This window comes from Pungitius pungitius, chromosome 5 (genome assembly GCF_949316345.1).
Source record: "Pungitius pungitius chromosome 5, fPunPun2.1, whole genome shotgun sequence".
NCBI classification, from domain to species: domain Eukaryota; kingdom Metazoa; phylum Chordata; class Actinopteri; order Perciformes; family Gasterosteidae; genus Pungitius; species Pungitius pungitius.
The window spans coordinates 11,390,931-11,411,205 of record NC_084904.1 but is presented as its reverse complement, the minus strand read 5'-3'; the positions used below and the strand labels follow the sequence as shown (position 1 = coordinate 11,411,205).

The 20,275-nt window shown below is 46.2% G+C and overlaps 2 protein-coding genes across 4 annotated transcripts; both read right to left on the bottom strand.

Annotated features, from left to right (window-relative positions):
• Positions 1-297: 297 nt before the first annotated feature.
• pik3ip1 (phosphoinositide-3-kinase interacting protein 1) lies at positions 298-6,328 on the bottom strand. Its single transcript, XM_037483175.2, has 6 exons — positions 5,980-6,328; positions 5,690-5,818; positions 5,190-5,306; positions 3,555-3,737; positions 3,348-3,426; positions 298-1,987 (listed from the first exon to the last, which is right to left on the bottom strand). Exons 1-6 carry the CDS (start codon positions 6,089-6,091, stop codon positions 1,771-1,773), a joined length of 837 nt encoding a protein of 278 aa, XP_037339072.2. The 5' UTR covers positions 6,092-6,328; the 3' UTR covers positions 298-1,770.
• A 2,537-nt stretch (positions 6,329-8,865) lies between these two features.
• si:ch211-225b11.4 (tRNA (32-2'-O)-methyltransferase regulator THADA) lies at positions 8,866-20,158 on the bottom strand. Of its 3 annotated transcripts, XM_037483162.2 has the most exons (31): positions 19,822-20,158; positions 19,562-19,742; positions 19,393-19,479; positions 19,282-19,309; positions 19,038-19,186; positions 18,815-18,937; positions 18,586-18,706; positions 18,329-18,474; positions 18,164-18,248; positions 17,951-18,087; positions 17,642-17,839; positions 16,839-17,559; positions 16,496-16,648; positions 15,533-15,642; positions 15,298-15,458; positions 15,086-15,219; positions 14,821-14,985; positions 14,575-14,723; positions 14,351-14,488; positions 14,152-14,256; positions 13,869-14,069; positions 13,636-13,786; positions 13,209-13,461; positions 12,621-12,857; positions 12,327-12,531; positions 11,601-11,789; positions 10,939-11,198; positions 10,674-10,829; positions 10,322-10,588; positions 10,029-10,231; positions 8,867-9,917 (listed from the first exon to the last, which is right to left on the bottom strand). In XM_037483162.2, the coding sequence occupies exons 1-31, from the start codon at positions 19,941-19,943 to the stop codon at positions 9,622-9,624; spliced, it is 5,631 nt and encodes a 1,876-aa protein (XP_037339059.2). In that variant the 5' UTR covers positions 19,944-20,158; the 3' UTR covers positions 8,867-9,621. The 3 variants fall into 3 exon arrangements, with proteins under 3 accessions (XP_062418316.1, XP_037339059.2, XP_062418317.1); XM_062562332.1 differs by having other exon boundaries at positions 8,866-9,917; positions 19,562-20,158; XM_062562333.1 differs by lacking the exons at positions 8,867-9,917; positions 10,029-10,231 and having other exon boundaries at positions 10,389-10,557.
• Positions 20,159-20,275: the final 117 nt, after the last annotated feature.

The window sequence follows — 20,275 nt, the reverse complement described above, 5'->3', positions numbered from 1 at the left end:
CTGTAATAATCATATTCTTTGTTTTTCAGGGAATCTAGTGGTTTAATAAGCGCAGTTTCTTCCAATTTAGAAAAAGATCAATTGTTCTTGCCCAAAATTGCACTTTCCTGTTTTGTTGAGTAAATTTATCAGATTAATGAAGTTTATATTTAATATAGAATGATATATATGTTAATTTTAACCAATATTACCTGCAACCTCAAATACATTCCTATTGACGGTTTGTCTGCTTTTAGCACTTTGGATCATCAAATAGAGGTCAATATTGTCTGTTTTATACAAAGAAATCAAAATCACTATGAGACAAGTATTTTATTTTATTAAATGTCATGCTTCTTTCTCAGGTGATTCCAATGACTGAAGTATGTGTCTAAGAAAAGCCAACAGAGGGAGATGGTGAGCAAACCTTGAACAGCAAGACATTCCTGCAGCCATTACGTTACTCCCTTTCTTATTTGTTAATTACAACACATTGAGGTCTAAGTTTGTTGTTTTATTTCAATACCAGCGGTGAAAATCTGCATTTATACAAATACAAGTATTCATTTAAAATACTGGACAGTATGTTGAACGTGTTGCATATATGAAGAAAAAAATAATACAATCAGCACAAACACATGAAATAATGGAACAGCAGTAACCAAAACCAGATCATTCGGAGTGACGAGTGGTGACGAACAAACTTGCAATACACTATGAAGTAACGGCGCATCATGTGCAACTTAATCTTCCGTGCATGATTATTTCTGAATGATGTTCTAAAATATATAATTCAGTAGTTCCACTTTTAAAGAATCAAAGATGTGACTTCTGAAGACAAACATACAGCAGGTAACCATGTGCATGCACTGGCAAAGCACTTGTAATGTTTCTATTCTACTCCATCTCTATCCTAAAGCGTCCCATGCGCATCTCAAATGTGGGAATCCTAACGCCTGGCTTCCTCATCCCAACACGCGCTCCGTCCTGCTCTGCAAAGACACCATCCTGTGTCGTCCTGAGGACCATCTGCCTCTCAGGTACATTTCCTGTCACTCCTTAACCTGTGGAAGAAAAGGGGCGTCCTCTATCATGTCCGCCGATGACATGACCGCCGTCATGCTTTGTGACCTCAAAAGGTCTGTCAGTTGAGTACAAAGGGAAAAATAAATCCATCTGGGTTAATAAGGAACAAATACATTCAGAAGCATCACATGCTGAGGCCGAGTCAAAGGCCTTCCCTTGGTCTTAGTGGGACGATATTTTTGGACTCCTGTGTCTCACCTCAACAAAGCATTGTTTATACATAAAAGTTTCCTATCTGCGTCTCCTTCGGCCCAATCAATAGGTGAATAGAAAATGAAACCTCCGGTGTAGGACACCTAAAAAGCCCATGAGCCGCCATTCCAAACAGCTCTCTGTGTAAAGAACAGGTTTCATTACACAGTAATAAACACTGGCAAGTGCATTAGATGAGATTTTCATACTGTTCTTTTACAGGGCATGACCTTATTTTCTTGGCTATCAAATGTAGCAGCTGTGAAAATGAAAGACTTCATGCCATATCTTCATTGAGAACAGATCCGCCGGGAGGGTTTCAAGATGTTAGGACTGTTTCCTCAGTGTTTAGTAGGGCCTCTGCATGAAAATCACTAGAAAGATACAAAGGGCAGCACTCAGTCCCGTCCTCGTCCTTTTAAATCAGAGGTTAATCAGGGAGGCTCAAGGGACAAGCGAAGAAACGTTTACAAAGGGGCATCACGGTCCAGCGTCTGAGGACTACAGGCGCGCTCATGCTCCAGGGGTCCCGGCCTGCTGGCCCATGAGGGGGTCCCCGCCCTCCGAGTCGTCCTGGACGGGGGTCGTCTCGGGCTCCGCCGTGATCACGATGGTGTTCTCATCCACCAGCTCGCAGGTGGGGTTGGAGAAAGCCGACAGGGGCAGGGTGATCCGCTGCATCTCGCGCTCATACACCCGCTGCTCGTGCTGCTTCTTTAAGTCCCGCCCCCTGAACACAAACGCCACAAATCGGTTACGTTCATCGGTAATGACCCATCACATGCCGCCAGCCGTGTGATATACGATGTGTACAAATAGCGCTGAGTCTCTCTTTGGTGTTATCGCAAAAATAGCTAACAAAGTGATGACTTTCGGTATTCGTGCGGCTGATACTATGTGCAGCACTATATTTGCGAGGCCAACCCAAGCTAAATATTGACGATAAGGAGCTTCAGATAACATGCTGTGTGTAGATAAGAGAGTCTGTTGTAACAAGTGCCAGGTCCGCCGCGAAAGGCGAGGGACAGATGGTGGGAGGGAACAGAGGGCTGATCATCTGGCAGAGGATCTTCTCCAAGGCAACGAACGCAGTGAAGCTTTCAACTGATCTGGAGGCGAAATACAAAACGCTTCCCACCCGCATGCTTCTCTGACGCATATTGTGTACTTTGTCCCTCACCACCAAGGGTTCTTTTACTCATTTAAGCTTAAAGCGTTTCACATTGCACGGGATCTTTTTTTTCTTTCTTGCCCAGAATTAGTTGAGAACTATAGTTATGTAGGCGTGAGCAAATGGCAAACTGTTCAGTGAAATAAAAATGACATGTTGTCCACAAAGGTAGAGGTAGGAAGACTTATCAGTGCACAGGAACCTGACATATGATCGTGGGCGTGCAATGGCATTGAGTCAATGCAATTTCTCATCACTGCAGAGGATTAATTGTCGTTATTCTATTTGTGTGTGTGTGTGTGTGCGTGTGTGTGTGTGTTTGGGAGCCCTGCAGGGGATCTGTGTCAGTAATCTACCGTCTCCTAACGTTTGGAAAAGGAGTCTGTCCCCGAGTGGGGTATAGAAGTGTGGTATGCGTTACACACACACAAGTGCTCGCCAAACAGCGGTGACATAACTGACTGGGACGTCGCTGAACGCCGAGGGAAGGTATAAACCCGCTGACACAACATGCTGCCCCCCTTTTATTCACAATCACCTCCTGAAATAGAAAGCAAAGACTGGAGCACCGCTAATCAGATCCGACAGCCCAACTCAGACCTGTGAGTGCATTTTGTACTGTGCCAAAGGGAATCGCAACGGGGGCATCATTTTACACATTACATAACTGCAGTAAATGGGTGAGCTTTCCATCCAATCCAACCCTGTCTCTATTTCAAAGATGTCACATAATACAACACTTTCTCCCCACGCTCTGTTGTGGTGGCTGTGGAATAAATTCATTCAAGTCGCTGCCAAGCAGAGCAACAGAGAGACTAATTGGGCAATGTGGACGGGATCACATTTTGTCTTTGTGTCTCAGTCTCAACGTTAGATCCTCGTTGCTGATTGGGGACCTTGTTGTGATTTTGATACTGACCTCTTATAGAAGTAGCCGAATGTGATGCCCACTGCGAGGAGAATTATGATCGACATCATGAGAATGCCAATGACGTAGCCTGAAAAACAAAATAGGAAAACATAAAAAGGTTTTTAAAAAAGGAGGATTCAACCTGAACAACAGGACATTTAGTTCATGGAGCAATAAAGATGAATTCAAACCATGTTTTTTGGTGTAACGACATACCGATCACGCCAAGGTCCTTCTTCTTCTTGGGTCCGGTGCGCACTCGTTGGCTGATTCCCATCACTGGCTGCACAGCAGCCACTTCTCCCTGAGAGGCCTCCGTCTGGGCCGGTTCAAAGCTCTCAGTTGGGGGAATGGTGTCTGTTGGTTTGAAAGCCTCTGCCTCTTCCGCTACACCCGCAGCTTGTTGGACACACATCATACACGTGGCAGTGTAAAACAACAGTTGAATGAGTTTGAATTGGGGATGCTTTGAGTTGTGCTGTTTATGTACTGCCTCCTATGGAAGCCATATCAGATCACGGAGTACCTGTCATTTTGAACTGTTGGTGGGAAATGACAAATGCACTGTATACGTACATCGATTTTGCAATATCATTTATGCCTTGGTATCTGTTGCTTTACTATCTGAGGGTGTATTAGACAATTGTGAGGATATGATATAAATCAATGAGCAGGACTGCTTTATGACTATGGCTTTGATTTGTGTTGGACTTTGGCGATGTGATGAAGTACAGTCATGTTTTAATTAGCAGTGAATTAGCCTTAAATGTGTTGTTTGCAAAACTATTTTGTCCATACCACAATTTATTAGTTAATTTGTCAGAGAATTGCATTCATCTTTATTCTAAAACATAATAATACCTGTATAGTGTGTGGACACTGGTTATAGATTGTCTGGACCGTGTGGTTTTTCAATTACTTGTGGCCCATTAAAACTACAACTGACTCTAAAACCTCCTGAAGTATCACCAGCCAAGAAGTTGGATTATAAATCTGTTTGACGCTTCTATGCATGCTTTTAGAAATATGTGCCAGGACGTAAAGAGGCTCGGCGCTCGGCTTTTATCCCAGGAGATGGGGAGGTTCGGCTTGCAGCATCAACATCTGCTCTTTAACTCCTTTTCCGTTTCCTTCACACAAGTTGTTTTCGAACTGTGGAGTTAAAGGGCGTGATGTCATAAATCGAAGCAGCCAATTAGCTGCTGTCTCTGTGCAAAGGCCTTTTCTCTCTGCCAATGAGCTGGGTTTTGGGGCGTGGTCACTGGCTTTCTTCAAACTGAACTTTATGACACACCTGCAGGGCTTTGTTATTGTGTGACTTGGTTTGGCTTTAGAGAATAGAAGGAAACAAAGGGGCAAAGTAGACGAAACGTCTCTCGGTGGCTCACTCTGCACACTAACATGGGAAAGCACTTGTTGCCAGTCAGCCATTTTATACATGGTTCATTTGTTCATTTGTAAAAAAAAAAAAAATACAACAAAACTTTTTTGGTTAAGCCATAAAAGTTGAGAACTAGACTGCATCTTCTCTCTACCCATCTTTGTTCTGTGTTGACTAATTAAAACATTTGCATAACTACAAAAACCTTTCTGCCCAGCACAAGGGTTAGGTTCTTAAAATCATGAGAACTTTAGACCAAGGAGAAAGTCAATGCCGGGAGTATCCAGACAGCTCAGTCTGAGATACATCACAGAGCATTCTGGGAAATAGTTAATTTTAGTGTGTTTTTTGTTAGTCATTTGTAGTATGCATATTTATCCTTGCCAGGCATCTCGTTTTTCTTTTTTTGGCAGATGCCGGCTGTAGTGTCCAAATGGAAACTATGATTGTTGTATCCAGTGTTTGCTTACCTTCGCATGTCTTCACTGCACAGAACTGTCTCTGGACGGTCCCATCTGGGCCGGCAATGTAGCACCAAGGCCTCTCAGAGGAGTCGGGGTTTCGGCAGTAATTGTGATCTCCCACACCTACAAGGGGAACGGTACAAACAGCACAGGCTTTTCACTGACACCTCCTGGAAATATAGCCCATCTCCGCATGTCCCAACCAGTGGGTAAATGAAACATGGACACTTCCTCAGCACTATACAAGGAACAGGCCGCCTAGGGCACAAAGAAAGGAGAAGGCAGCTGCTGTTAGAGGCTGTTTACATCTGTGGATTGTGTGTTTCTTACTCTGCATTGTGGGGGACTTGTATTACTGAGGCAACCTGTATTATTAAACCGCATCCACATCTGAAAAAAAGATGTTTGCTATTCTTGTAGAAAACTGTTGTGTGTCTGGAGAGGAATGACTTCACTCAAAGGGTCATTTACTGATCTCTGTATTAAATCGATGAGAAGGTGTTTACCTGTCTGTGAGTCGGGATGGAATCCGTCGTTGTAGTCTCTGCTGGTGTTGGTCCAGTTGAGACAGGTCAGCCCCGAGGAGGAGCTGTGTTCTTCCCCTCTGTACTGCACACCATTTGATCTCATGCAGCCTGGGAATAAAAACAAATTAACACGTGAGCACAGCGCATATGGCGGATTGTGCAATCACACAAAAAATGTATGTGCTGTATGTAAGTGAATGAGACTTTTTTTCTTCAGCACAAATGGCAGATCCGACACGAAGAAACAGCCTTTCGTGTTTCATTTTTACCTTTTTCGTGTCCATTCGACGCACTGCTCTCCACCATGGCCACCCTCACGAGAACCGCGTGCACGGACAGGAACATTTTCAAGAGCTGACGGGAGGAATCGATCGACAACATAGTGCGCTACCTTTTCAAAGAAAAGCTAAGAAAAAAAATGTTTTAAAGATTTTTTTTTGTTAAAAAAAAGCTATTGAAGACAACGGCGCCAAGTCGTTGGAGATGGAGACGAGCCTGTGCTGCGGGGCACACTGCTCGTCCAGCCCTTGTTTTTGTCCCAGGAACCGAGGCTTTCTTCGTAAACAGCCTTCTGCGGGAGGAGGAGCTGCACTTTGCAGCACAAACCTCAAGGTCCTAAAGCCTCACCGTCTCCTCTCACTCGCTCGCGCACGCACGCACGCACAACACGCACACACAACACGCACACATCGACGCGTCAGCTGCGAAAATATAGTCGTGAAATGATGACAGGCAAGTGTGGTGAGAACGAAACTGGTCTATGGGAGTAAGTTCCAAATTCCTCTCTAAAAGTCTCTCTCTTCTCCATGATCATGACATTCATTTCCAAACGGCTTTCCATTTCGATTTGAAGAGAAGCCGCTGTCACTGAATTCAACCGAAGAGTCTTTATCTAAGTGCCTGAAGCACGGACTCAATCATCCTGTTCCCCAGGACCTTCCCCCCTCCAAAACACCAGAGGCCTGTTTTTTCCACTGGCCTTGATCCAGAGAATCAGAGCCCACAGAGAGCCGTGCAGGACGAACTGTAACTGGTCTCAGGCCTGTAACTGGTCTCGGCCTGTAACTGGTCTCGGCCTGTATCCGTCCATGACTGCTCATGGCGGAGTCACTCAATGTTCTCTGAGCCGCTTTGCAAATAGATGCCTGCCCAGTTTGCAGGCAATTACTAGAGCAAACACAAAGCATCTGTCCGGCCCCTCTCCATCACGCCACGGCTCTCATTCAGGGTTACAGGGGGCAGGGGCCTCTCCCAGCATGCACTTGGTGGAACCACAAGTCCATTAAAGGGGGAATGGTGTTGTACTGAGTCAACACTGGAGGCTCATTGAGGCTCATTATGAGAAAAACAATGAATTAATGTCATGGTAAATTATGAAAAAGTACATCATAAGATTAATAGTTGTTTTAAATAAAAGATAGGAATACATTTTATTTCAAAGTATATTAAAACAAAAACAATCACACAACAGCAAATCATCGCTTATTTTAAATCCTTTTTTTTGCCCCAAAGAATAGACTTCCACGACCCAAAGTCAAGGGAAGCCTGGAATCAACTGCACACATCTGTGACATAGCAAAAAATGTGTCCTTATATATTAAATGATACTGGAATGATTGTTAGTGCACAAGAATATAACACAATGTACTAAAAGTCTGAATGTGCATGTTGCTAAGTTATTACAGCATTTACATGTACAGTAGCTTTGTTTCAAGCTTTGGAATGACAAACATTTTATGAAGACTTCAGTAATAGTAATCTATTAAATTGAGGTTCACAAACAAAAAAAGAAAAAAGTTCTGACTTCGGTCCTGTTAAGCTGAGCAGTGAAAAAGACAGCATGCATTTTAAATCTGACCAAACACTTCTTCTAGACACACATTGAACTCCTTCAGATTGTTATCATCATCTGGATCAACTGGCTTGTAATGCAACAGTGGGAAAACACTCCTTCATGCCTGAAATAGTGCACACCCGTCTGTATGCCTGTATATACACAGACACATAAAGAAAAATGTAAAAAGTCAACGTACCCGTTTGGCCTTATTCCTTGTTGCCATAGTAAGTTATCCTATAGTAAACTTACTCTCGATAACAACAGCAATAATTCAACTAGGTGGTAATTTTCTTGCTTTCCCTCCAGTAAACTGCTGACCTTGCTTTTAAACTCACTTTTCAAACTTTGTTTTGAAGGTAGAAGGCAGAAGATACAACATTGCTCTCAACTGTTCTCAGACACATTGAAAAGCTGCCAAGTCACGTGACTTCCCTGGCTTCGTGTTGAAGTCAATTTCAAACCCACATTTGTATTTTCGAAGATGAGCCACAGAGCCTGTCTTAAATTACTTATACATCTATGCAACTGAATTATAGGGGGTTGTTTTCATAACTCATGTTTTAATAGGGTCATTTAGGTGTTTTTCCACCTCTAGCACAGACTAAAAGAGCTGATCATTTAATAAATTGGTTTAGTATTGAATGAGAGCGTTGCAGATGGACTGTATTGTAATCCAACCCAGCAAACTGGCCTCATCAATTTACACCTAAAAGGGTTTGTTTTGCAAAGACATCCAGTTCTGATTGTTATTACCATGTCTGACATACACCCTATGGAAAAAGTGTCACCAATAAGCCATCACTGCGTCGGGTCCACCCCAAATTCAACTGAAGAACCCTCACTTGGCTTCAGGAGAATTGCTCTGAACACTCGCAATGTGAGACGCCTGCGTGCTGGAGAGCAACTGTGTGAACGCAAGTGAACAAGGAAGTGTGTCCAAACCTTGGACTGGTCGTCTATATATCTGCACGGTCTTCTCCATAACGTTGCAAGGCACTTATGTTAGAAATTTGAGCCGGGTCAGTGGCAAAAACATTTAGTGGACGCAGTGGTAGAAGAAAAGATGATCAAATGTTCGTTCATTTTTTTTAACTTTCATTATCTGCAAGTATCATTCTTGACAAAAACAGCCTGTAACTTTTTCTGAGTCAAATGTTATTCTTATGGAGAGCTCTAAGCACCAGCTGTTTGATAGCATGGGTCCTGGGGGAATACATTGCAGGAGCTGTGTGTATGAATCATTAACTCAGGCTTGATGTCACAGCTGTTTTAATCTGGATGCTCATAAACACTTCATGCAACCTAATGGACACCTTAAGCTGAAATAATAATAATAAAAGTTAAAATGAGTCAGTTTGTTGATAAATTGTCTGGTTAGATATCATGCTGAAAATGCAATCTCAGACAGTGACATATCTCCACAAAACAATGTGAGAATCCAAATGGCAAAGTAACCGAAAACAGGCCACCATAACATGAACAAAGTGTTTCATGTGAGTGTTTGTTTGATACCGAGCCGCCCAGCTCAAACAAAAGCCCCAAGCTATCTGGTGATGTAAGACTGCTCTAGTGTGTGATCTGTTGCCGAGCAACAGACTCGATACCAGATCCGGTGAATAATTTTCACTCCATGTGGTTAGAAAATGGGACACTTATCCAGGTCTCTAATGGCGCATCAAAACACACTAGCTTCCCCTACTGGGCACCAAGTTGCACCTCTGGAGGCTTTCGCATTACATCATCGCGCCTGTTTGAGTTGTGCTTCTGTTGCTGCCGCGATGTGGCAAACAACTTACATCCACAGAGGACGGGAGCACGGCTACGGGAATAGTAATGAGCATAATGCTCTGAAGTAATAAAAGCAGACCTGCAGTTATGATTGGGCCTCTGCATTAAAAAGCTTAAAGCCAAACAAACTACAGGAGAAAAATACATTTTTATTGAAAGTATTGTAGAAAAAACATGAGTAAAAATCATATGAGGTACATGACTTTGTCAGCTTGTTATTCTCCTGGTGTACTGCAGCATCAGTAGTTATGCTACTCATTCAGGACCGAGGCTGCACGCCGCGATGTCATTCAGCACCCTCGCTCACTGCGTGTAGAGAAGAAAAGCCTCGCTCTTGTTCCCTCATAGCGGCAGCCACAGCGGCCGTGACAGCCGAGGGGAGGTGGATCCCGTTGAGCCTGAGCAGATGACAGGCTTCCCGCACGCCGGCGTGCAGCGCCGAAGTATCACAAAGGTGTCGTACGTCGTCGGATGTATTTGACAGCCGAAGGAGAAGAACAGCCCTGGTAAACAGACCGCACAGGGTGCCGTGGAACTGCGGGTCCATGAGCAGCGCCAGCCAGGCCGGGGTCAGCGTCTCAGCTGAGTCGGAATCAATGGGAAATGTGGGTTGAAACACAAGGCTATTTGGAATATTCCACACCTTGTTTCTTATTGATGAAGCCCATTCTTATAATCATGCTAATGTGGTACCTGGATGGAGCTCTTTGCAGACAGCAAGGCTGTCTAGAACCTGTGGAGCACTCTCCTCTGCCCACGCACTCAGCCTCTGTCCCACAGCAGAGGATAAAGAGGATTTCTCCGCCATCTGCAGCAGGTAGGGCAGCACAAGTGCACACATCCCAGAGGGCTCTGCAAACACATTGGCCTCGTCCTGCTCGTACAGACTGGAGCGCCTGAGTGAGGGAGCAATAATAACACCTCAGAAACAATCAGGACAGGCTGCACTGCTTGTACAAGTGGGTTGATTCAGTGAGGTCACAAACCCCATCTCCGAAGCCTCTCTCAGCGCAGACCTGAGGTCAGGCTGGGGAACGTGACACAACAGCACCTCCAGTGTGCCAGGGGTATCCCAGCATTCATCCAGCAGCAGGTCCAGCAGGAGAGGCAAAGCCTGGTTAACCTGCATGAGGTAGACGCTCCTTCGGCTTTCTCCTTTTCTCACATGGTGCAGCATGGAAGCGAAACGGGCCGCTTTCAGCCTCACCTGCTGGTTTTGGTCCTGCAGCAAGTAAAGGCCTGTGTTGATCGACCTAAACCACAGAGATTCAACCGTCTTCATTCATGTTCATCAGAAGAGATTGTTTGATTGATGGCACTATTTGGCCTCCTTCCCACCTGATCATGATGGTGGGCAGAGATCCGCGGCTCATTAGAGGAACTGCAGCCACACACAGAGCCTCGGCACACGCCATCCTGAGCACTTCAGGCTCGTCTGGGGATCGGTGGCATTCCAAGATGCTACACCAGCGCTGGAAGACGGATGTCTTTAGACTGTTCCACACAAAGACAAGAAGGAAGTCAGAGCTGCTGGTAGAAACTGTCCCAGTACAGAATGTGACTATACTGCAGTAAAAAAACAGACAATAAAACATGTGAAGACCTTGAGACTGACGTCAGGGAAAGCAGCAGACTGGCCGCATACAGAGCTTGGGATAGAAACTCTGGCCCCCCCCGCTGGTCCCCCAAGTCGCCGAGCAGCATATCTAGACATTCGAGTCGAACTGGCTCCTCCAGTGGGGCCCAATGAGGAGGATGTGGGGGTAAAGTCGAATCGCCTCCGGCCATCACTGCCACCAGGGCTGCGAGGAAGGTCCTGCGGTACTCCACACTGCCGCTCAACAACGCCTCCCTCAGGTTTGACTGCAGGCGAAGAGCACTCTTAGAGTTCTTCGATTCTACTTGTCAAATTGCCGTGGTGCTTTCACGCGCCAGGTGTACACAAAGCGAGATGTACAACTTGACACGTGTGCAACATCATTGCGTAATATGCACATGTACAGAAAAAGGCTATATGTAAGTCAACAATGCCAGTCAATTATATGGAATATTTGAGTGGCGTCCTTGACGAAACAATAACATTTTACATTTAACATTATTATAGTAAAACAAAAATCTGATGCATGGAAACAGGATGCTCTGGTTGGCTTCCCCAACTTCTGCACATTGTGCTTTAAGACGGTTGTTATACTGAAAGCTGTTCAACTGGTTTTTATGAAGGTTGTTTTCTTCACTCTGAAATCTACGAAGCAGTTTGTGTCTCACCTGCAACACCCTCTGGATCACCTCTTTCAAGCCGCTCTGCTGCGAACCACGCCCATCCACCACCCACGTCATCAATGACAGCCTCAGGTCAGTGCTTGATGCAGAGAAGTTTTCCCAGATTTGACATGCACACTTTAGATCTTCACATAGAAATTGGATGGCTTGTTGATGGAAGGATGACAACCCGAGCTGTGGGGGCGACAGACATAAGTTAAAAGCCCTTGAAAACGTATTAGGATCCTACATGAATGCACCACTTTATGCCAAAGCCAAACCATTTTCTATGGTCAGAATGAGATTTGTTTCCCTGGAGTAATTTTGTTTATTTTATTATCTCAGACGAGGACATTGGTTCAGTCCAGTGCTACAGGGATAGGGCACCTACTTCAAGGTGCCCTATCCCTGTATCCATGTACACTTAAAAGCAGTGAGACAGAGACCCCTTATTTAAACATAATATAAAACGTCCACCCTTTGGTAGAAAGGTTGTGCTGGTGTATGAATCCATCACATTTTGTAAAACGCTGATTGAGAGAAACATTGACGTGTGCTTTGTCTGTGGTTCGGGGCCAAGAACCGTTGCTGCATGTCAACTCTGTCCCCATGTTTCCTGTCCATCTACATAGATGGACAGGTATATTGTATATTTATGCTATCAATAAGAAATGCTAGAACAACATTGTCCCACTTTTTACAAGTGAGTGTGCCACCATGTGTGCACCTTACCTGAAGCTCCCGTTGAGGTGTTTGGATGTCACGCATGAGTGTGTGACTGAGCTCCGTCAGGTAGGTCTCACAGCAGAGTCCTCTCAGAGAGTCTGCCACCCCGAGGTAGGCCGCCCTCACTAGGTGGCAGCGCTGAGCTTCGGTCACCAGCCACATCGAGGCATCCATCTTGCCCAGCACCTGGCACAGGTCGGCCGAGGGGTCACTGGGTACATCAGACACAGACAGTGTCTGATGTTTGCACACAGCTGGCCTTTTAAAAGCATGAAAGAACAAACAGCTCTTTCTACTCACCTGGCTGTGCAGAGAGCTTCCTCCAAAGTAGCTTTGATCTGGAGCAGCTGCCCGTGGAGCCGGTTGTGACAGCAGCCCTCCTGTGGACTGGGCAGTTGAGCCGCCAGTTGGATGAGGATGCCCATGTATTTTGAGGGGGGAGTCATGGCAACCAAGGCCTTCGAGGCCATCACTCTCACGCTGTAAATAGGACTTGCAGAGAGGCGGAGCAGAGGAGGCAGGAATTCTGACAACGTTCTGGTGGAGAAGTCAGAGAGGACATTCATGAGTTAGATGCCACTCAGGATGGAGATTCATAAATGTTTTCCCTTTGCTCTGAGTACACAGTGCTTCAAAAATGGATAAAAAAAATAAATAAAATGGTACAGTATTTTGTTGTTTGTGGTTTGATCTATAAAAAAGTATAGTATATCACTGGTGGTGTTTGGGGCCATTTCTCGGCTGGGAGCGGTTACCAATGTTGTTTTGACGAGTGAACAATGTGGATACCTAAATATAATGTGATGATAAAAAGATACATTCTGTAGGCAGCACCCCTGGTGTAAAGAATCACATTAGTAAACCTGAAACAAACAGTACTCTTCCTACTCTGTTGATTCTTGGACACCAGGCTGAAGCTGTGCCAATAGAGTGAGGACAGGGAAGAGCGAGGGCTGCAGGTGAAGCTTGGCCTCGTTGGGTGCACCCTGGAGGTCTTCAGCTGCCCCTCTCAGCTCGCCCAGGAGGAAGGGCTGAAGCGCCGGGTAGTGGAAGAAGAAGGCGAGAGGTGACATGCCGTGCTGGGCGGGGCGACCCTCCTCACTGACGGGCCGCTGGCCAAGCATTCGAGAGCACAGAGAACCTGGAAGTAGATTTTCTTTAATTCATCAATCGATTAATGAACTGTTTTGATGATTGATTTACAGTTTAAAAACCTGAAAAACAATGGTTAATAAAAACAAATAATAATAATAAATCAATAATCCAAACTTTATCACACTCTACATATCGTGAACGTGATGTCATTGTGTCTCACTGTAAAGCTGCAGAGCAGCGTTCCTCATGGCCCAGCAGGGAGAACTGAGCAGAGTGAGTGACAAGATGGCGACCGCAGGAGCGAACTGAAGGACAGCTACTCCGAGACCAGAGCCGCGGACCAGGGCCTGCAGCGTGTGAACCGCACACACCTGTGCGGCAGAGAGCAATTACGTGACCGGATGTGTCTTGGGAGTTTTAAAGGGCGATGTTGTCGTCGCCGTGTCCACAAACCTGTGGCAGGTCCAGCGTTTGGTCCCAGTTCTCGGGTAGAGGGGTTCGGGCTGTCTCCAGTAAGGTCTGCACACTGAGGGATAACAGTGGTCTTTTTTTACAGGCCTCCTCTGCTGACACGACACACAGGATGAGCATAGGCAACCCCGCCGCCCGCCGGGTCACCGAGGTCAAGCGCGGTGAGCGCACAACCTCCAAACCCTTTAAAAGGAAGGAAATGAATCTGTAAGACTGCAGTGCAGGATCTCCATTCGCAACGGAAGAAGAATGTATGGCCGCTCACCTGTTTCAGCATGTGGGCTGGTATATCGCTAAAATCTGGATCGTTGCTGCTCAACAGGGAGGCACAGAACTTGATGAAGCCTGCACCACATCCCTCTACTGCTCCCTGGTGAAAAGACATGGGACTTTCAGAAAGGAACACCAGAGTCGGGTGGGGGGATTAAGAAGTAAACACTTCTAAATGGCTTTGAAAAACATACCCAGTGACGGCATTTGAGAAGAATATTCTTGAACACCTTTGATGCTCTCCTTAGATCCTCTTTTGCTAAGAGACACTCGCTGGGTTTGGATTCAGTGAGAATTTTCTCAACCAGGGAGCCTAAAAGGATTCCTACTTCCTGATGAGTTGACATGAGCGCGAGTCATTTAGAAAGAAGTACCCATGCAGCCAACACGCTCACATGGTGAATCCTGATCTGCTCACCTTGAGGGAGACCCAGCAGCAGGTGAGAACCAGGTTGTGCTCCTCAGAAAGCAGGACGCACTCCTCCCCGTCCTCCTGGCCTCCTCCGGACTCTTCAGCTATAAGAGAACTGATGGCGTTTCCCATGTCACAAAAAGAAGGGGGGGCATCTAAAAAGGGGAGCACGACTTTACCGTTTGCTGAATCTCAATTGGAGTGTACTTTCTCCCCAAAAAAACCTTTTTATCCCACACATAGCTCCATTACCCTTTTCAGAGGCACAAGCACCCCGGTCTCCGTACAGAACACCCAGCAGCAGCAGAGACAAGTTATCCAGCAGAACCAAGACCTTAACAGTCAGACTGTGGTCAAGGGCGTCATAGACACTGTTGGGAGCCTCAAGCAAACACCTCTGGAGCGCACTTAGAACACCTGGAATATGATAGAACTTTCTTTGAATGAACAGCGCAATGTGTCTAGGGCTGAACCTCTTTCGTGGTGGATGTGGCAGCTGTGGGTCCAAAGGGCTCACCATGTATCGGCTTGGTTCTGGCAGCAAGCATCATGTCAGCCTTGGCTGTCAGATAATGCTCCTCCAACTCCTTCACCAGGAATTTGACCGTGCAGGAGGTGTTGGGGGTACTGCTCAACCTGCAGCCCTGTGATCTGCGAGTAGAACGACTGATCAACCCTGGCATCTAAAGCATGCATTCTGTATGAGGGTGTTTTGGAGGAAAGGCTTACTTCTGGAGGAGGACTTTCATCATCAGTGCTCCCATCTGAGCCTCGTGCACTCGAGGGCTGCACAGGAGCTGCCTCGTCCGCATGAAAAGCACCGCAGCGATGTCATCTGGGAAACTGGGTGGGAAGAACCTCAACAACAACCCAGCTGAGAGCTCCCGAATCTGCAGAGAAATTTAAATATAACCCCTTTTCCGTGCTCTAAAAATATTCTTCAACTTTTTAAACAAAACTCTACCTCATTAGTAGAATCTTCCAAACAGCTGATGAGAACCAACTGTTTTGTCCTGGAGACAAAATCCCACTGCCCTCTTTGTCTGGCAGAGTTAATAAGAGACCCCATATTTACTGCAAAAATGATTTCACAAAGATCACTTTCATGCCAAAATAATATCAAACTAGAAAAGTAACATTTGACAGGAAGTATTTATACATTTAAATTAGGGCTGTCAAAAATAGCGTGTTAACGGCGTTAATTAGCTGTTTGTTGTTAATTACGTCAATTTTTTTGACGCATTTCACGCATGCGCAGTGTGACAAATTATTCAGGTCAGTAAAGTGCCTCTTCCTCTAGGGAATGCACTTCATCCTATACAACACATTACTGCCACCTGCAGGCATATGTCAGGCCGTCAGGTTCAGCAAGTCGTTTGCGCCAGAGACCCGCACCCGCCCAGTGACGGGTGGTGCAGCAATATTGTTGTTCGGGTGGAAATCGGGAGAAAGGTCGGTCCGGGAGATTTTCGGGAGGGGCTTTGAAACATCGGGAGGGTTGACATGTCTGGTCATGTCTGGTCATCGCAGCCCTGGACCATCAGGAGCACAAACTCACAGCAGAGGGGGATAAACTGCAGAGGCTCGAGACCCTTCTAGAGCCATGCAGGGAAATCAGTCTGTAACTTATCAAATAACATTGCTTTGATTATTTTCTGAAATGAATTAAAAAAATCAAATATCAATAACATGTATTTATGTAAAAAATAATAATGATGATAATAATGATAATTATGTATCTGTGTCCTGTTATTTATCTTTAGTATGCATTTCAGAAAGAAAAAATGGTTAGGATTCAGGTGTGATTAATCATGATTAATCCACTGAAAATTCTAATTAATTTGATTAAAATTTGTAATCATTTGACAGCCCTAATTTAAATACATTTGACAAAGGGTTTGGTCCCATCTCTGTGATTGCAGTTTACCTGGAGGTTGTCCCTTCCTTTTGTCTGGGCTCCAGGTGTCTGTGCAGGTCTCTAGCACTGCAGAAAGCAACAGCAACGCAGTCTTCTTGCTCTGATAACTGTGTCCTGGTGCCAGATAGCTGTATGGCAGTTCACTCAACCATTCAACGAAACCTACATAATGTATAAAAAGGTTTTGATGTTGATGAACAGAAAATTTAAAGAAAGAATGAAAAATATTGAACTCGCAAAAGAGGATTCGGATCTGTTAACCATCTCCTGATATTACTTTTAATTTGAGGGAGCAGCATGATACATCCATATCTGTCCGTACATAGAAAACAGCAGCTGTTCGTTATCTCACCTATTCCCTGCTCCAGTACGTCCTGTGCCCTCCTTGAGCGGGTGGCTTCTTCTTTCTTTTTGCCTTTCTGTCCTCTCACATGTGCCAAGCAACTGTCTCTAATACGAACCAGAAACCTCTTCACTCCCGCCTGAAGGTGTTGGCGAAAAGGCGAAGAATCGCTGTTCAGGTTCTGAGGAAGAAACGCTCTCATTAAAGCCATCTCCTCTGGGGTCGCCGTGTCTCTGGTCTTTGGGCTGCAGCACAGGAGATTGAGCGCGGCCAGGCGGACTTTGTCATCTGCCGATCCGAGGGCCAGCTTGAGGGTGTCGAGGGTGGAGCTGCCCTGCGCGGCCCAGGGAGAGCCTCCGGTCGCGGCTCGATAGGAGCTCACGATGCAGGCCCAGGCGTGGAGGTGGCCGGGGGCGAACGGGTCCAGGGTGGCCAACAGCGGCTGCACTGCAGAGGGGAAGACTTGGAACGTGCAGGGCAGCAGGTGCATTGAGCTGTTGTTCTGCAGAAGGGTCGTGTCAGACGTCAGCGCCTCATGAAGGACGGGCCGCCAACACCTCGCCCACTCATCGGCCAGATGGGGCTCGGCGGCGCACAGCTGGGCGGCGCACAGCTCGCGCCGCTGCTGCTGGATGAGGCACCTGTAAAGATCTGATCCGCATGGTGACAGGTGATTGGTTGACAAGCACTTCAGGAGATGATTGGGTATTTCAGCGTATTGACTCAGCACCTGATGGATGGAAATAAATGTTAAGACGTCCGGGCAATACATCATAACTTTATTAGCGCCATGATGACCCGTGACAACTCACAACGTCGGTACCCAGATATGGCAACAGGGCACAGAGGCGATGGTATTTGGCTTTGGCTTCCCAAGGTAGTTTGATTATTCGCTGGAGAAGAGTGGAATAAAGGGTCTTCTCTGTGTCACAAAACTGCTCACAGTCCGTCTCATAGAGGTCCAGCAGGAGACCAAACGCGCCCTGCACAAACTCTGACACTCCTTCCATCTGTCAACGCACAGTTACACAGACGTCACTGAATTTGAGTTTACAAAGTCCAGTATTGTTCTTTTACTAACAGGTTTTTGGTATTTTGGTAATGTGGTTAATCATACTCACCGGGCTTTCTGCATTGGTCCAGATAATGTGAATGAGCTGTTGCTGCAGGCAGCTGTTGTCGCCCAGAAGGCGAACGCCCGTCATCTTCAAGATGTCGGCCAGGCATTCTTTAACTTTCTTCAGCCACCAGGTTAATGCTGCAACAACGTGTCATATTCGAGCAGCCGATCTTGGTATTTAAGCACATGAGTAAAGAACCTGGACATTACTCACCTTCGAACGCAAAGTAGTGACAATCCAGCTTCTCCTCACACAAATCATGGACCAGAGGAAACAAACCTTTCAGCAGTAAACACATCTGAAAAGAGGGAAACAATGGATTTGGTAATAAAAACCAGCACAGTAGAAGTAAAACGTTGTTCTGACCGGAGCTGTTACTTGTGTGGCGTCCGCATCTGAACTGAGCAGGATGCTCGGTCGACAGCATGTCAGGAGGCCCCTGGTCACAGCCAGCCGGGCCACCCCGTCCTTCCCTGTAGGGCAGCACCGTACCTGGAGAGCACCAACACTCAGTAGCCAGGGCTCTGAGAAAAATGAATAATAATAAAAAATAAAAGCCTTTCTGGCACCAATCTCTTGTGGCCAAAGTTGGCTTTCCTCATGCTACTCACAGAACAGTATTAGTGGTTACCTACCGAAGTGAGAGACCTGTAGCAGACTCCAGGCGGCAGCTTCTCCAGCCCTGCTCTCTGATGCAGTGTTGATCAGCATGGCCACAGCAGTTCCTGCCAAAAGACACGTGTCCCGGTTGCAGCACTGCACGACAGGACACACTGACTGATAAGACGAAGCAAAGCTAAGACCTGAACTGGTGTCTTATCCTTTGATAAGATTTGACTCTGAACCGATGAGTTAGAAACAAACCTTTCCAAGTATAATGTCCATCAGAGCCTGGAGGATCTCCTGCATCTTTGGGCCCCTGGGTTCATTCGTCCACACAAGTGGAGCAACTTCACTTGGAAACAGCTGGAATATTTGCAGGCACACCTGCAGAGATCACAGTCCTCGGGTCGGCAACAAAGATCACACAACAAACCTACGATGAATGCAATGGGCTGAGTCACAAAGCGCACTTCTCCTTTTGTACCTTGACAGCGATGTAACACAGCGGCCCATCTCTCAGGGATTCTTGTTGCAACACAACCAGGAATAACTCTGACAATTTCTTCAGAAAAGACGGGAAAGACTCTCGCAACACCTCGCGACCAACGGCGCTGTTTTCCAGGAACACGCAGGCTTTTTTTTAAGGAAGGGCCAAAAATATGTTACTGAAAATGGGCACAAGATATTTGTGACATGGTTATAACATCTCATCTTCAGCCAGCACCAACCTTGCTGCAGATCCTCAAAAGACAATACCTGGAAAGAAGATGAGGTGAAAGTTATCTGCTGTGCCTTTTTGGAAATATATGACAAACACAGGTCACGTGGGGGCTCTGTACCTGGTCACTATGGATTATGGAGTGCAAGCAGCGATGGGTTTCTCTAAAAACCAACTGGTGGTGCCCCTTTGCCAAATGTTGCAACATCTGGGAAGCAAATGTGGAGTTACGGTGAGACTACGTCTTGTTTCAAGCACTGTGCAGTGAAAAGACACACTGTGAGGCTGACCTTATCCATTTTACGAAAGGCTGCGGAGATGTTGGACACCTGCATCTGCATGGAGACGAGGAGCCTGACAAGAAGCAGGAGATGGCTCTCCTCTAAAACCTTAAGTTGAGCATCTGAAATGTGTTTCAGCAACTGGACCGCCTCCTCCAAACGGCGCTCCTTACATCGTTTGCTACTGCTCCTGTACATGCGCACCGTCATTCAGTCATCGCAACTTATTCAAAACTGGAATCAAACATGTCGATGTTACGGGTACCAACCGGGAGGATTCAGACAGTTTATCGAAGAAGAGCCCGAGTGTGTGGTCGACGTCTCCGGCTGCTCGATGCTCGCTGATCACACAGCTTCGAAGACTTGTCATTATGTCATCAAGCGACATCATTGTTTTCCCGGACTCTCTACTGTACAGAGATGTGAAAGCACGTTGGCACACTAGTCACGTGACAAAACCCTTATTCTGCTGTTGTCGGACCAGTGGTCATCGTATAGTTACTGCAGCGTGCTGCCCCCTGGGGGCAGATCAGCAGTTTTACGCATACATGCCGATTTTTGGCAGAGGGTATTTGACAGATGACAAAAACATTAAGATCCTCACCTTCCAGCGAGTCGTGTGCTCGTGGTCACAGTATTTTAAGTGTGTTCTTGCCATCCTGGCTGTACTTATGTACCTAGCGCTACCACTCCGGACCGCATGAGCTCGCTAAAGCGCATTCA